General features: G+C 42.8%; 1 protein-coding gene across 4 annotated transcripts in view; it reads left to right on the top strand.

The window, feature by feature from the left end:
- Positions 1 to 15,224, top strand: part of LOC147706453 (complement C1s subcomponent-like) — a 74,528-nt gene that overhangs the window by 32,637 nt on the left and 26,667 nt on the right. For all 4 annotated transcript variants that reach the window (XM_086932966.1, XM_086932967.1, XM_086932965.1 and 1 more), the window contains exon 5: positions 2,781 to 2,918. In XM_086932966.1, the coding sequence (XP_086789092.1) occupies positions 2,781 to 2,918 (138 nt within the window). The remainder of the gene's footprint in view (positions 1 to 2,780; positions 2,919 to 15,224) is intronic.

The raw sequence follows: 15,224 nt of genomic DNA, 5'->3' as shown, positions 1-15,224 counted from the left end.
GACTCCAGGAAGTGTGACAATTGCCTGTTCACCAGTTTATCCGCAATCTTACCGAACCCAGGCAACAAGGAGATCAGTCTGAAATTAGCCAGGTCCGATGGATCTAGACCAGGCTTTTTCAAAAGGGCTTTTACAACCGCTTTTTTCCAACTAGGTTGAACCAACCCCTGCGCAAAAGATGCATTGATAAGATCTGTTACTGGTTCCCCGATAGTAGTTGTTATCTGCTTAAGGTATCTCATCGGGACAGGATCCCTCGGTGAACCACTCTTCATGGCCCCTAGAATCTTAAGGACTTTGTCAGAGGTCACTGGACCGAAGACGTCGAGCTTAATCTCAACATCGGCTCGCTGTTTGCCTATATCTAATTCCTGGGCTGGTGGTAAGGAACTTACGATGTTTTCTACTTTCATATAAAAGTAGTTGGCCAGTTCCATACATTTCTTTTGAGGGCTCTCATGGCTCACTGGCGGTTCCGGAGTTTTCAAAAGGTCTCTGAAGACCTTGAACGACTCTCTCGAGGAGTTAGCCGAGTTACCAATTCTCTCCTCGTAGAACTTGGCTTTGGCATCCTGGAGAGCGGCTTTGTATCCTCTCATTGCCGTACGATACTCATTCCAGGTTGCCTCGCCCCAATCCTTTCTCCAAATCCTCTCTAGCCTTTTGCAGCCTTTCCTGAGAGTTCTCAACGTCTGGGAATACCAAGGGGCTGATCCCACTCTTTTCTCCCTCTTTGGCATTTTCTTTTTGGGAAGAATAGCGTCTAAGGATCTGTTTAGCCAATTTTCCAAGTTTATATCAGCAATTAATGGATCCTGCACCGGGCGCGGGCGAGTCTAATCTAAATTAGCAATCCAGCGCTCTACTGGTAACCTGGACCAAGCCCTGTCAACCAAGTAGGTCCTAGGAATAATTGCATCCGTTAAGACAAACTGCCAATTGAAAGGAACCAAGAAATGGTCTGTCCACGGTAGAGCTAAAGGAGTCGAGGCTTCAATCCCATCCATATACGAAAGGACTGGATCCAGTAGGTGGCCCTTACAATGCGTGGCCCCTGAGTTGATTAAGCTCATATCAAAGGCTTTCAGATCACCTAGCAGGTCGGCAGCAAGTGTGTCCGCAGGGTCATCAAAATGGAGGTTAAAATCTCCAAGTGCCACAAAATTGGCGGTCGACGATGCCAGAAGCGTGACAGTTTCAATCAACGAACTGGCGAAATTGCCTACACACCCCGGAGGGCGGTACACTAGGAGGCCTGAAATGGAGGTCGTGGCTGACATCCGTAGTGAGACTTGACAGCTCTCACAGTCAAGCACCCCTCCATCCTGGGCTCTGCAAGCCAGCGTGTCCCTATAGATGATAGCAAGACCACCTCCTCGTCTGACTTAGAGCAGCGCGCGCTAAGGAAAGCACGAGATCCAACTAAGGTCGCGAGCGGAGCTTGAGAGGTCGGTGTTAAGGGATTAAGCAAAGTCACGAAACAGGGGAAAATCCTACTAGACCCAGCCTCCGAGAGACGCTCTTCTTATCTTCAACAACGCTCATTCGCAAAGATTTCTGAATAATTGTAAGGTAAATGGAAACGGAGAACATGAACAGGTGGCGAAAAGTTCTTCTCAGCTACCAGAATGCTTCCAGCCGGTCCAGGGTCAAACTCCCGTTGTCGCCAGTAAAAAGAAGACACTTCAACTCTGGTAAAGTGAACTGCTTTTTTCAAGTAATAGAAGTCCAGAGAAACGTCCGGTTAGAGCAACAGCAAAGTGCAACTGCTGTTCTGACCATTCCACATGCCACCATTCTAAGCTAGAACGGTAATGGTGGCATGTGCACTTATTCAAAGAATAGCACATAGTTAAAGCTACAAGAACCCCTAAAGAGAAGTACAAGACCCAACACCCATGTTCTGGTTTGAACATGGGCTTCTATTGGAATTCTCAAGGGTATATTATCAAGCCCATTATCGCTGCTTTAGCGGCAGTTTCCTGAAGCTAAATCGGCGATAATTTTAACGCTGTTCTTGATAATATGCTCCAAAGTTATTTTAGATTTCCATTTCATAAAACACCAACTGCCCTAACGCAAATGAAGGGATACATTACATTCTACTCATTGTGTTCTTCAAATCTCCCTTTTTGTGTATGAGAACTGTGCCTATGTTTTTGCTGCTCCCAAATGAAAACATGTGACTGAGACCTTTACATATGTGGTGAAGATCTGACCTACTGTGATTTGGGTCCCGCATGTTTGTGTCTATTTCAAAAATAAAACACATTAAAATAATGACTGCTATGGGGACCACTCTGCTTGCCAAGTTGCCAGGTGTAGATATATTCCATGTGTGACACATCAAGCCATTTATTACTCCCACCCCCAAAGCACTTTTCACTCAAGGATTTATTAGACAATTGTTACAATGTTAAAAGTTTAAATGAAAAGTCCCGGACTGCAATAAGTGTTTCACTAAAATGTTGGGACTGGGTGCTTAAAAGACATGGTTTTTGGTGTGTCTTCACAGGATCTTCATTGCAGGGTTCCATTACACCTGGTGCATAGCTGGTTGTGGTTTGTGTGCTGTGTTCCTCACACTGATGGATCTGTCATCTACCATGTGTATGATGGGCCAGAACAGCTTTATTATGTCTTTTGTTCTGAATGTGCATACCTTTAATCATGATAACCAAATTCATAAATTATAAATCCGGAATGTCGTACCATAAAGATCTAGATAGATACTACTGAGTAATGCAATTTCTGATTTGTTACATCCTCTCCGTTTTCAGCGATCAATTGTGGCCTTCCAGATGAAATTGATAACGGCTACATCTCTTACTTATCACATAGCAACTCAACCACCTACGGAGCAACTATTCAGTACCACTGTGTGGAGCCCTATTATGAGCTACCGTCCCCGGGGAAAGGTATGTCGCCCACCTCTTATGCCCCCCAGCTGTGGTTATGACCCCTTACTTTGGGTTTAGGCAATGCTGCCAGCACTGGATGTGGAATATTAAAATAGCAGTGTAGGCCCCCAGTAAGCCAGAAGACAGCATGTAGATTTGGTCATTAGAGGGCTTATTCTGGGCATTTTGGGTGGTGAATAAGAGGCAGATTTTTTAAGTCGCAATGTTGTCCAGGTGTGCCATTAAGTGAGAAGAGTCTAATGGGCTGTTACAATGTCTGATCAGATCATCCAGTGATATCTTGCTTATTTTGAAATAAAGAACACCTGTGTTTTTAAATCACAGGTCCCATATTCTTATATATGGCATAGTGGGGTCACTAAAAAGCAAGCCTCATGCTTTAGAATATATTCTGGTGAAGTTAGTTTGGGGTGGGTGTCTTTTGTTGTCACGCCTCTCTGGAGATTGTATGGGGCCCATGTCAAAATGTCTGCTGGTCACTGGCACTTTTGCGTTGAGGACGACCGATGGGAGGTCACTGGTGGGGCTAATGTGTGCCAGTAGATGAGTTTGTGCAGCTGTAGAAAGAGGAGTTGATATAGCTAGAGTAGGTACTCCAGAGTTGAATTTGAAGATCTTGAAGTATTCACACGCGTGGTTCTTTGAAGACCTCGTCGCCATAAAAATGTAGTAATCAAGTCCAGGCTGATTGTGAAGTTTCAAGATGATTTTTTAAAGTTGGTTACAGATAAGTAGTACATTAGTATGAAGCCCACCAGGAGCAGTCAGCCCTTCTCCAACTCCAAGTTCCCACTCCCAACATTCCATCTTACATCATTCAGGCAGCATTCCACTGGCTTAACATGAACCATAACAAACCAGAATACTGCAGTCTCCACTCTGGCTTTCACTTCATAAATTAAAAAAAGTATTCTCTGAAAATCTGAACGTTTTGCCTATCACCTAGCAGTGTCAGCTGCCTCCTCTTGAATGTGCAGGGTCAGGCCATCCAGTACAAAGGCTGGCATATGAGAGACACAACTTCTAGAGCCCTTATGTGTCCATTGATTCTCAAGGTACACTTCATTCTGGTATAAGGAACAGTTATTGTGAAGAACTCTCACACATATCTCTATCTGATGGCCTTTGTGGATGTCTGAGCTGATCTGGAATAGAGATGTTGTTCAGGACAGGGGTCACCAGTAGGTCAATTGTGAGCTGGTAGTCAGTCTGTCACTTGCCCATCTTCACTTCTTGTCAGTCATTTTGAGTGTACACAGTTGCCCTCCTGCTAAGGCAGCATTTTAAAGAAATCTACACCTGATTCTGTGAAGCAACAGAAGCTGAGAGTGCAAGTGTATGCATGCCTCTGAGCTTTCATATAATTATTGTGCTTAAGGTCAAAGGAGTAGCTAGAGAAATAAAATAACCCTCACTTTGAACCATATCCCAAATGTTACTGAGTAAAGCAAAGTGCGGACACTCATTTGGAGAGTAAGGGAGAGGGAAGGGAGGAGGGTGTGCCAGCAAAGGAACTCTGAAAACAAAGTGACCACATTATGCATTTTACATGTTAGTTCTCAAAGAATGTGCTTAAATAGCTACAGGCCTTTCAGGAAGTAATCTCTGGACACTCATGAAATAATCCAATTAATTCAGGGATGCCAACTGTGTCTGATCTTTCTCAAAGATGTTGATCAGGTCACTACTTCCAAAGGAGATTTTGAAAAAATGGGGCCACATCAAGCATTCTACATACCAATTTGACCTTTATTTGATTTTTCTATGCTTCAATACCTTCTTATTTTTTGTCTTTTTACAATTCTATCTTTTTGTCCTTCCATTCTTTTTCTACATTATTTGTCATTCTTTCTTGTTATTTATCCATCTGGCAATCATTTTGTCCTTTTCCATCCATCCATCGCTGTCTCCATCCTACTTTCAATTTTTTTAAATCCATCCAGCCTTCTTATTTCTATTCTTCATCTTTATTTCCTTCCTTTACTATCTCTAAACATAATTCCTTCTCTAGGTCTGTAAGAAATTGGGTTGTCGGTTGACTGGGGTATAGCCCTGGTTAATCAACAGCCACAATGCCTGTCAGCATGAATCACAAAAGTCACAAAATTAACCCGGGCTTAAACCCTCTGGTAGCATGACACAAAAGTAGTCTGCCTTAATTTAGAGGCAACGTGTAAAGTATTTATGCAGCACACAAACAGTAATAAAGCGAAAACACAACACTAGAAAAATTCCACACCAATTTAGAGAAATATAGTAAATTGTATTAAACTATTTAATACCAAAATGCCTAACATCCAAGCAGTAGAACAAGAGTTATGATTTTTTAAGTATAAGGAAAAAAATAGCGCCTAAAACATCAAATCACCAATTGAGGGCATCCATTCGTTGAAAATAGGTTCAAAGTGCCAAAATATGTCTGACTGCGATGGAGCGCGAGTAGGATACAAAAAGTGAATTGGGACTGGCCTGCGCTTACCTTCAGACTTAGAAGAAATTTCAAAGAAAATGGTCAGAGAAGATAAAGTCCAGTGGGCCCAGGTTGCAGGTGGTGACCTAGGAGGGAGCGTTGTCATCAGGGAGCAACTGCACAAAGTTGCGGTGAAGATTTCTACGTTCAGACGTAGGGGCTAATTACAAGTTTGGCGGTCAGACCGCCATAGGACTGCGGCTACCACCGGAGATCTGTGATCCCTCTGCGGTCTTGCAGCGGTTTGAGACTGCAATATGCTGGCAATGCCGCAGCGGCACTGCCAAGCATATTGCAAGTTATCCACATGACGACAGTTTTCATGATGGTGAGCCCCCCATTAAAAGTGTGGCGGTGAGGAAACTAAGGGGACCCTATACACCCTCTGTTGCCTCACGGCCTGGGGGTGCATGCAAGGGGTCACATATTGTGCTCCCCTGCCAGTACGCACCTCCTGTTTCTGCACGGCATGGACTGCACAGTCCATTCTGTGCAGGAACATACTTTGGCGCTTCCATTGCGGTGCCTTTGTAAGGATCACCCATGAGCCTTTGAAAGGCACTGCCATGGGGTCACCAAAGCACCACCTGCCTGACCACAATTGAACTCGTAATCTGTCATGCCGTGTCCGGCAAATTTGGCCATGTGGCAGTGGGGCGCTGATGTCGTGACCCCCTGCCACATCACCAAACCTATAATCAGGCCCTTATTCTGTTCTTTGAAAGTTGAAAAACTCGGGTTTGACAAGGCAGGAGGCTGTAGCCGACGATAGTTCCACAAGGCCGGGTATCTCTTTGGCGAAGGACCACTGCAATGGACTTCCTACTGCGGAGAAGGACATATCGTGGACTGCTGCAAAGTCAAGCTGACAGGCGATGCACCTTGGGAGGATAGACATGCCGGTCGTTCCTGGTCTTCAATTGGTTTTCAGAGCAGTTTTCAGCCAAAAATGTTCTCAATCTCAAGTTATGGATTTTGGCTATCTGGGCATCTTTCGCACCACCACCAAGGACCCAGGATTGTGGTGGCATCACTTGGGGGCTTAGGGCTCACCCAGGATGGGTCCAGGTGCCAGCTGAAGATGGTTAGATCATTTTTCCTCCCTAAGCCTGAAGCTCTGATCAGGGGTACAGCCAACTAGCCTTTGGAGTTACTCTAATAGTCCTGGTTTCCAGTGAGGATGCCTTTTGAGAGTTCAAGGTAGTCTCCAGGCAGCTAAGCAGTCCTAGCATTTGTAGAAATGCAGTCTTGTGGAGTACATAGCAGGCCACAGCAGCAGGCAGTCCTCTGAGAGCCCCGTCGCAGGTCCAGAAAGTAAACTGAAGGGTGGGTCTGAGGGTCTTAATTTTATACCTGGGGCCACATTTGAAGTAGGCGAAGTTTCTAGAGCATTCCCTTTGAAGTACTTGAAGTTGCCTGACTCCCCTACCCTGACTTCAACCTGGAAAATGTAGTGATAACAGGTCATTTGTGCGAAGGTGGGGCTCTGCCCAGCTCTGCCGCCCATGCTGCCAGTTGATGGTCAATCCAAGCACACCTTATTCTTCTGTTGTGTGGCTATCTGGGACAAATAAACAAAGTCCAACTGCCAATTACCCCCTGCCATGTGACAAAGGACAGGCTACAGGCACCAAATAGCTAGGGCAGGAAAATGACAGCTTTAAAAAAATTGCTATTTTCTAAATGGTAACTTAAAATCGGATTATAACATTAATGAGGAATTTTAATTATAACTTCTCAGATACCAAACATGAAAGGTTAACTTTCTCCCAATCAAGTGTTAGCACCACAGTGTTATCCCATAAGAGAGGTATTGGTCACAGTAGGGAAAAACAAATTTGGGACTTTTCCACTAACAGGACATGTAAAATCTAAAAGTACATGTCCAACCTTTTAGTTAAAATGCACCTGCCCTATGGGCTACATAGAGCCGACCATAGGGGTGACATATATACAATAAAAGGGGAGTGTATGGCTTGGCAAGGGATTATATTGACAAGTCGAATTGGCAGTTAAACACTGCATTTAGGGTTCAATGGCAGGCCTGGGACATGATTCAAGTGGCTACCTACGTTGGTAGGTCAATAAGTGCTGCAGATCCACTAGTTGCAAAAAACACAGTTGATGGACAGAATGTAGAACAATGTCATACATTCACCCCAGTACAAGGATCTGGGCCTAAATCCATCGTTTTTTTGCACTCCACACCACCCTGGGTTAGACACTGGCTATATGCAAATCAGCTCTGACCCTGTGCCTCATGGGAACAGTCCAGTCCGAACTACCAAGCCATGTCTTTCCCAGACCGGAATCAAGCATCCAAGGACCGGTTTCTGGCTATCAGCCGTCATCAGCCTGGATAGCTTGACTCCAGTGGTGTGGAGAGCCTGGGACTCACGTCTGAGTATACCCAGCACACTCGGGGTGAAAATTGCAAAAAACACAGTTGATGGACAGAATGTAGAACAATGTCATACATTCACCCCAGTACAAGGATCTGGGCCTAAATCCATCGTTTGTTTGCACTCCACACCACCCTGGGTTAGACACTGGCTATATGCAAATCAGCTCTGACCCTGTGCCTCATGAGAACAGTCCAGTCCGAACTACCAAGCCATGTCTTTCCCAGACCGGAATCAAGCATCCAAGGACCGGTTTCTGGCTATCAGCCGTCATCAGCCTGGATAGCTTGACTCCAGTGGTGTGGAGAGCCTGGGACTCATGTCTGAGTATACCCAGCACACTCGGGGTTTTTTGCAGATCCACTAGTAGCATTTAATTTACAGGCCCTAGGTATATGGAGACTTATAATTAAATTAAATATGCCAACCAGGTGTACACCACTTTTACCATGTTTTAGAGAGGGTGCACTAGCACTTTTGCACTGGTTAGCAGTGGTAATGTGCACAGAGTGCTAAGGCCAAGAAAAATGAATTTCAGCAAGAAGTGGAGGGTAAAGGAAAAAGGTTTGGGGGAAGACTGCCCATGTCTAACAATGTCCATTTATAACTCTATCCTTTTCCACCTACAAATCCTTTCATCTGTTGATCCATCAATATTTCCTTCCTTCTGTTTGTCTATTCTTTCTTCCATGCTTTCATTAATTGTCAGAGCAAGAATTTGCGCATCCTTCTTTTGAGTCATTCATCTCTCCATGCGTCCTTCTCTCCAACCATCCTTCTCTCCAACCTTCTTTCCATGCACTCTTTTCTAAATGCCTCTCCCTTCCTACTGTACTTTGTTTCCTGATAGCACCTCATACTGCCCTCTGCATTGGCATTATAAACTTTCTTTACGAGAAAACAATTAAATGCTTTATTTTGCACAGAACTGCCCAGTGGCACACAACCCTACATACGTTGCTAAAGTGGTGGGTTACTGATGCCTTTGCTCAAGCTTATTCATACATAGTCTCAGGCTCCAAGTAAGTCTGTACTATGAATGAAGAGACCAAGTGAAATCTTTCCAGTTCCTCAGGAAGTGAAGAGTGAGAGAAAGAAATTAAAATGTCTAGCATGCGTTGGTTTGTTGTGAACTTGCATTCAGTGATATGGATTGATTCATGTCTTTCTTTCTTCATTCCTTTGTTTTTTTCTTTCTCTTTCTCTCATCTCATGTTTCTCTTCCTTTTCCTTTCATTTGTTTCATATGTCCCCTTTCCCTGCGTTCCCTTCTTTTTCACTTATCTTTTCTTTTCTCCTTTTCTCCTTTTCTTCTCACCATCGTTCCTTTTCTTTCTCTCTCCCTTTGCTTCATTTAGTCTCTACTTTTCATTAACTCCTTTCCTTCATCCTTTTTTCTAGTTTCCCTGTCTCGGTTATCTAGTTTTATTACCTCTTTTTTCTCCTGTCCTCCTCTCCTTACTTTCCCCCTCTCGTTCTCTCTCTTTCTTCTCTTTTACTCCTATTCTCTTTCTGTTCTCCCTTTTTATCCTGTTCTTCTCTATTTTAATTCTCTCTTTCCATTCACTTCTCTTTCACCTTTTGGTCTCTTGCTCTCTCCTTCTCACCTTTCTTTCTCTCCTTTGCTATTCTCTTTTTCTTCTCTAATTTTCATCTTCTAACTTTTTTTTCCTTCTGTCTTATTTATCAGTTCCAACTACATTTCAAGTTCTCCATTTTTTCACCTTTCTCTCTCTTCCTTCTCTAGATTCTTGTTTTCAGTTTTCCCTTCCTTTCTCTCTCCCCTTTTCTACTTTCTTTCTCTCCTATTCTTTTCTAATCTCCTAAATATCTATCAATCTGTTTGTCTATCTGTCAATCTATTCTACCAACTCTGAATGTAGTTGTATGACACTATCTTGAGAAAGAAAATATTAACATACACAAATATCACCCAAACATATTGAAATCATAAATTTTGCACCTAATACTTAAACAGTAAGCACACAAATATGGATGACAAAAATAGTACTGAAAAAATATTTAAAATAGAATATTGCAAATAAAAATGGAAAACAATATATCACCCACACATTAGTATTATGAAACATAAAAAACAGCAACATCTTTATGCATAGGATTAGGGTCAAGGGTTGCATGTATGCAATCGAGGTTGGCTTAGTTGGTATTTTAGCAATCCAAAGCTGTAATGCTGTGCCAGGAGTGGTAAAAGGCTTTTATCATTTTACAGCTCGGCAGTGATATCACTTTGATAAATCTATGCTTAAAGATTTTGCTGCACAGTTGGCAAAAGGCCAACGAGAAAGCTGTCAACAACCAGCTCGCCGCCTTCCTCGAAGCCAACAAATCACTCGACCCCTCACAATCTGGCTTCCGAGCCAAACACAGCACTGAGACCGCCCTCATCGCAGCAACAGACGACATTCGAACTCTACTGGACAATGGAGACACAGTCGCCCTCATCCTCCTCGACCTCTCTGCAGCATTCGACACAGTCTGCCACAGCACCCTTTTACAACGCCTCAATAACATCGGAATCCAAGGAAAAGCACTTGAATGGATCACCTCGTTCCTCACCGGAAGAACCCAGAGAGTCCGCCTCCCACCATTCAAGTCAGAGGCCACTGAATTCATCTGTGGCGTACCACAAGGTTCCTCACTCAGCCCCACCCTCTTCAACGTATACATGAGCCCCCTCGCGGCCATCGCCCGCCAACACAACCTCAACATCATCTCTTACGCGGATGACACTCAACTGATCCTTTCTCTCACCAAGGACCCCAGCACCGCCAAAACTAACCTACACGAAGGAATGAAAGAAGTCGCCGAATGGATGAAACAAAGCCGTCTGAAACTGAACTCAGACAAAACAGAAGTCCTCATCTTAGGTAAATCCCCCTCTGCATGGGACGACTCCTGGTGGCCGGAAGCCCTCGGAAAAGCACCCATCCCGACAGACCACGCACGGAACCTTGGCGTCATCCTGGATTCTTCACTCTCAATGAACAGACAAGTCAGCGCCGTATCCTCTTCCTGCTTTAACATTCTTCGCATGCTCAGAAAAACATTTCGCTGGATCCCCTCCGAAACCAGAAAAACAGTCACCCACGCTCTGGTCACGAGCCGACTGGACTACGGAAACACCCTCTACGCAGGTACCACCGCTAAACTCCAGAAGAAACTACAACGAATCCAAAACGCCTCAGCCAGGCTCATATTAGACATCCCACGCAACGAACACATCTCTGGTCACCTTAAAGACCTCCACTGGCTACCCGTCAATAAGAGGATCACTTTCCGACTGCTTACCCACGCACACAAATCACTCTACGACATCGGACCAGATTGCCTCAACTCTCGACTATCCTTCTACACCCACTTCCAGCCAAGCCTTCGCCACTGTACCTCGCATCAACAAGACCACCATGGGAGGCAGATCCTTTTCATACCTGGCTGCCAAAACATGGAACTCACTCCCCGCTTACCTTCGCCTCACCCAGAATCACCTAGCGTTCAGAAAGCAGCTTAAAACGTGGATATTTGACAAATAATCCTCCTCCCCTTCCTAAGCGCCTTGAAACCCTCTGGGTATGTAGTGCGCTATACAAATTTTATGACTTGACTTGACTTGTCTATTTCTTGCTTGGTGTGGATGGCATTGGGGTAATCCTTTGCTTAAAAACTTCGCTAGAAAAATAGACATTTGAGGTGAGCAGATTCAGAGTGTCGCTGGTGCTGCAGGGCGCTCTATATAGGAGCTGCTCCTCATCTAAATGTGGGAACTACCCAGTGTTCTCTGCTTTCTATTTTGCATTTATATGTATATATTTATATACACAAAACGCTGGTGGTTGCTGATGCACAACCAGATTGCTGACGGTGGTGTGGTCCTGTGGCTCCGCTCTGACGATTTTGAATCCAAGGAACGCCACAATGTAAAGTAAAGGTCGGTACTTGCACTCAGTGTTGGTAAACGTTTATTGCTACAACAGCAAGTGTCTAACATCTGCACATTTTGGCTGGCAACCAGCCTTGATCACAATGTTAGAACCGTCTTGTGTCAACATTTACAATCATGTGAAATGTACAAAAACAGAAAACATTGAAGTAATATTATAGCAGAAACCATATTATTACAATTGAAAACCAAAATAAATTGACAAACATTTATAAACCGAAAATAAAAGTTACAATGGCTTCATCAAGATTTGTTATTACAACAAATTAACTCAAGAAGAAAATTGGCCAGTTCATCATGCATATCATCAACATAGTGCCCAAGTGGGCATGTGCTGCTTTCACAACTCAGACGACAATTAGCCTAATGTCAAGGAATGAAGGTTATTGCTTATCATCATACAATTTTGATTACGACACTAATCCATGTGCATGCTTCAAAATTAAAATAATAAACTTCTAAAGTAGCACAATAACATAGCGTAAAATCAAGACATGAAGAAATCAAAAAACATAATTAAGCCCAAGTGGGCATTACCACAGACATATTAGCTCCTTGTCATTTTCAATAAAAACTGTCATAAGTCGGGGAATTCCCCTGGGTGACTGATCTGCAATAGAATTAAAAGTAAGAATGTTTAAGAATGACAACATTAACAACTACCTCAAGCACAAAGAACTCTCTTATACAGACAGGAATGTGCTTAATGAAGTAAAAGTCAGTTACTAAGACATTAATAGCAGAAGGAGAAGGTTGAGTCCTCACTCAATCAGAAATGAACATGCAATTCTTCATCACAATTAAGACCTCTGGGTTCCATACTGTCTATTGCCAAAATATACTTGGATTCCACTTTCTTCAATAGTTATTATGGCCGGGATGCCCGCCACCTCCCAACAGCGATTCCCTATGGAGAAGACAGACACTGGTTTGAACTTTTGGAAGGGTGGGGGGGGGTTACCCCCCCCCGGCCGTATTTATTAAAATATGAAACAAAATTTAAAACATTAAATAAAACGTTTCATAAATTATGTACAATTTTACTTTCATTACATTTTGATGAAGACATGTTCTTTGGCTAACCTTAACAGATCTCTAATACAAAGGTTTCCTAGCCGAGTCTAGCATCCCGAAAATGCATACATTCTAAATTAAAATTGTACATCCTAGCATTAAGGGCCAACGGCAAGGTCTTAACCGGTGTCAGATCCCTACTACCAAAATCCCGCCCTCACGGTGTGAGTGGCGCATGCGCAGAGGACTTTACCCTCATTGCCAACTGTAACTTACCTTGTCGTGGGGGCCCCCTTTCACTCGACGCCATCTTAAAGGTCGTCCGAGTTCCCGTGTGAGGTATCTGTAGGAAGGACAGCGTGGACTCCCCCCCATCCCCACACTCTCTTCCACCCGAGCGGATATCCGGCCCTCGGGAAATTCGTAGGAGGGGCATCTAGCCGTCTCCCCCCTGGGAGGGGCCTATGGCAGTCTCCCCCTAGGCGACCCATCCTTAGTGGGTGCCGCCTCCCCATGGAAGGGGCCAATTATACAGACAGGAATGTGCTTAATGAAGTAAAAGTCAGTTACTAAGACATTAATAGCAGAAGGAGAAGGTTGAGTCCTCACTCAATCAGAAATGAACATGCAATTCTTTATCACAATTAAGACCTCTGGGTTCCATACTGTCTATTGCCAAAATATACTTGGATTCCAGTTTCTTCAATAGTTATTTTTCGGTGTTTCCCTCTTGTGTGTCTTTAGATATCCCATCTATCATACTGTATTTCAAATCTCTCTCATCTCCTTTATACACTGCATAAAAGTGTCTGGCTACCGGATAAGTGGTATCCAAATTCTTTATAGCTATGAGGTGTTGCAGAACTCTTTTGTGTACAGATAGTGTGGTGCTTCCCAATTATATGTTGAGGACAAGGAGTGTCCTCTGATTTTTTTATTGGTCTTGCCTGGGATTAAAGTCTCTATCATGTTCTCTCTATTCTTATATGCTTTATGTTTTTTACACGTGACAAAGCTGTCCCTAGGTTTCAACCACGTTTTCTTTTCAGTCCTGACATCACTCCTGACCAATACGTCTCTTATAGACCTGGCTCTTCTGAATGTAATAAGTAGCCTCCTGGTTATTTCACCTCCAATTGTGGCGTCAGTTCTCAACAGATGTCAGTGTTTACTTAGAATAGATATTACTTTTACATGGCTTATTTGGACTGTTGTAGCTTGTAACAATTGTTCAGAAGGAACTTATTCAAGGACAGTTAGATTTGAGCAAGTATTTACTTTTGCTATGATTCAATCATAAACTGTAGGGATAAAAGTAGAGTAGCCGAGCAAATTAGGTACGTGCAATTACATTCAATATTCAGAAATACAGAAAAATAGGTAACCTGTAAAGTTTAACTGATTTTACTAACTTCAGCTGAAATTAATAACACATTTATTTATTACAAAAGGAGTTTTTTCTAAAAAAAAGTATGTTTGCACAACAAGTCTATATAAAGTATGAAATGGAATTTTTTATATACATATTTGTGACATATGTGACATACGTGACCCCATGAAAATGCTTTTTCAATTTATTAAACAAGAGAAAATGAGTATGAACATGACCAATAAAATGCTTCCTAAAAAAGATTTACAGCAGAAGAGCATCACCCTGGAAGAATGCAGATCTACAAAAGAAGACTGCAACACTTAAACGAACCACTAAATAGTATAAACAAAGTATGTGGCAATAAATGAAAACTAAAATTAATACATCACTTATAGTATTTTAAGTTATAAAATAATTACAACTATGATACGTGTTTATTTTTCCAAATGATAGACGTATCCTCTACAGTAAGGAAAAAATGCAAACAGAAAAAGAAAATAAAGACATATGGGCCGATTCACAGAACTAATCTGAGATAAAATCCTAAACTTACCACTTTTGGTATTCACAGAACTAATCTGAGATAAAATCCTAAACTTACCACTTTTGACGTATCCTCTACAGTAAGGAAAAAATGCAAACAGAAAAAGAAAATAAAGACATATGGGCCGATTCACAGAACTAATCTGAGATAAAATCCTAAACTTACCACTTTTGGTATTCACAGAACTAATCTGAGATAAAATCCTAAACTTACCACTTTTGGTATTCACAGAAGGCATTTAGTTGTAGTAAAGTTAGAACTCTAAAAATAACTAAGTGCCAGGGCTCAAGGTATTTTTTAGGATGCAACTGCAGCTTGCAGCACTCACTGCCCCTGCCAGTGATGCAAATCGCTGGTCACAATGGTCTGGATGGGATCCTATTAATATTTTGTTAATATATATTGAATTGCTAAACTGATGTGCTGTCCTGAAAATAGGCAGACCACCGTGTGGTGTATTGTCATTAGAAAGTGCCAGTGTTAATAATTAATGGAAAGGGGCGACCACTCGGTCCCCCCGAACGTATGGCGGAGTACCACGAT

Source organism: Lissotriton vulgaris, chromosome 7 (assembly GCF_964263255.1).
Source record: "Lissotriton vulgaris chromosome 7, aLisVul1.2, whole genome shotgun sequence".
NCBI classification, from domain to species: domain Eukaryota; kingdom Metazoa; phylum Chordata; class Amphibia; order Caudata; family Salamandridae; genus Lissotriton; species Lissotriton vulgaris.
This window is presented reverse-complemented; position numbering and strand designations above follow the sequence as displayed.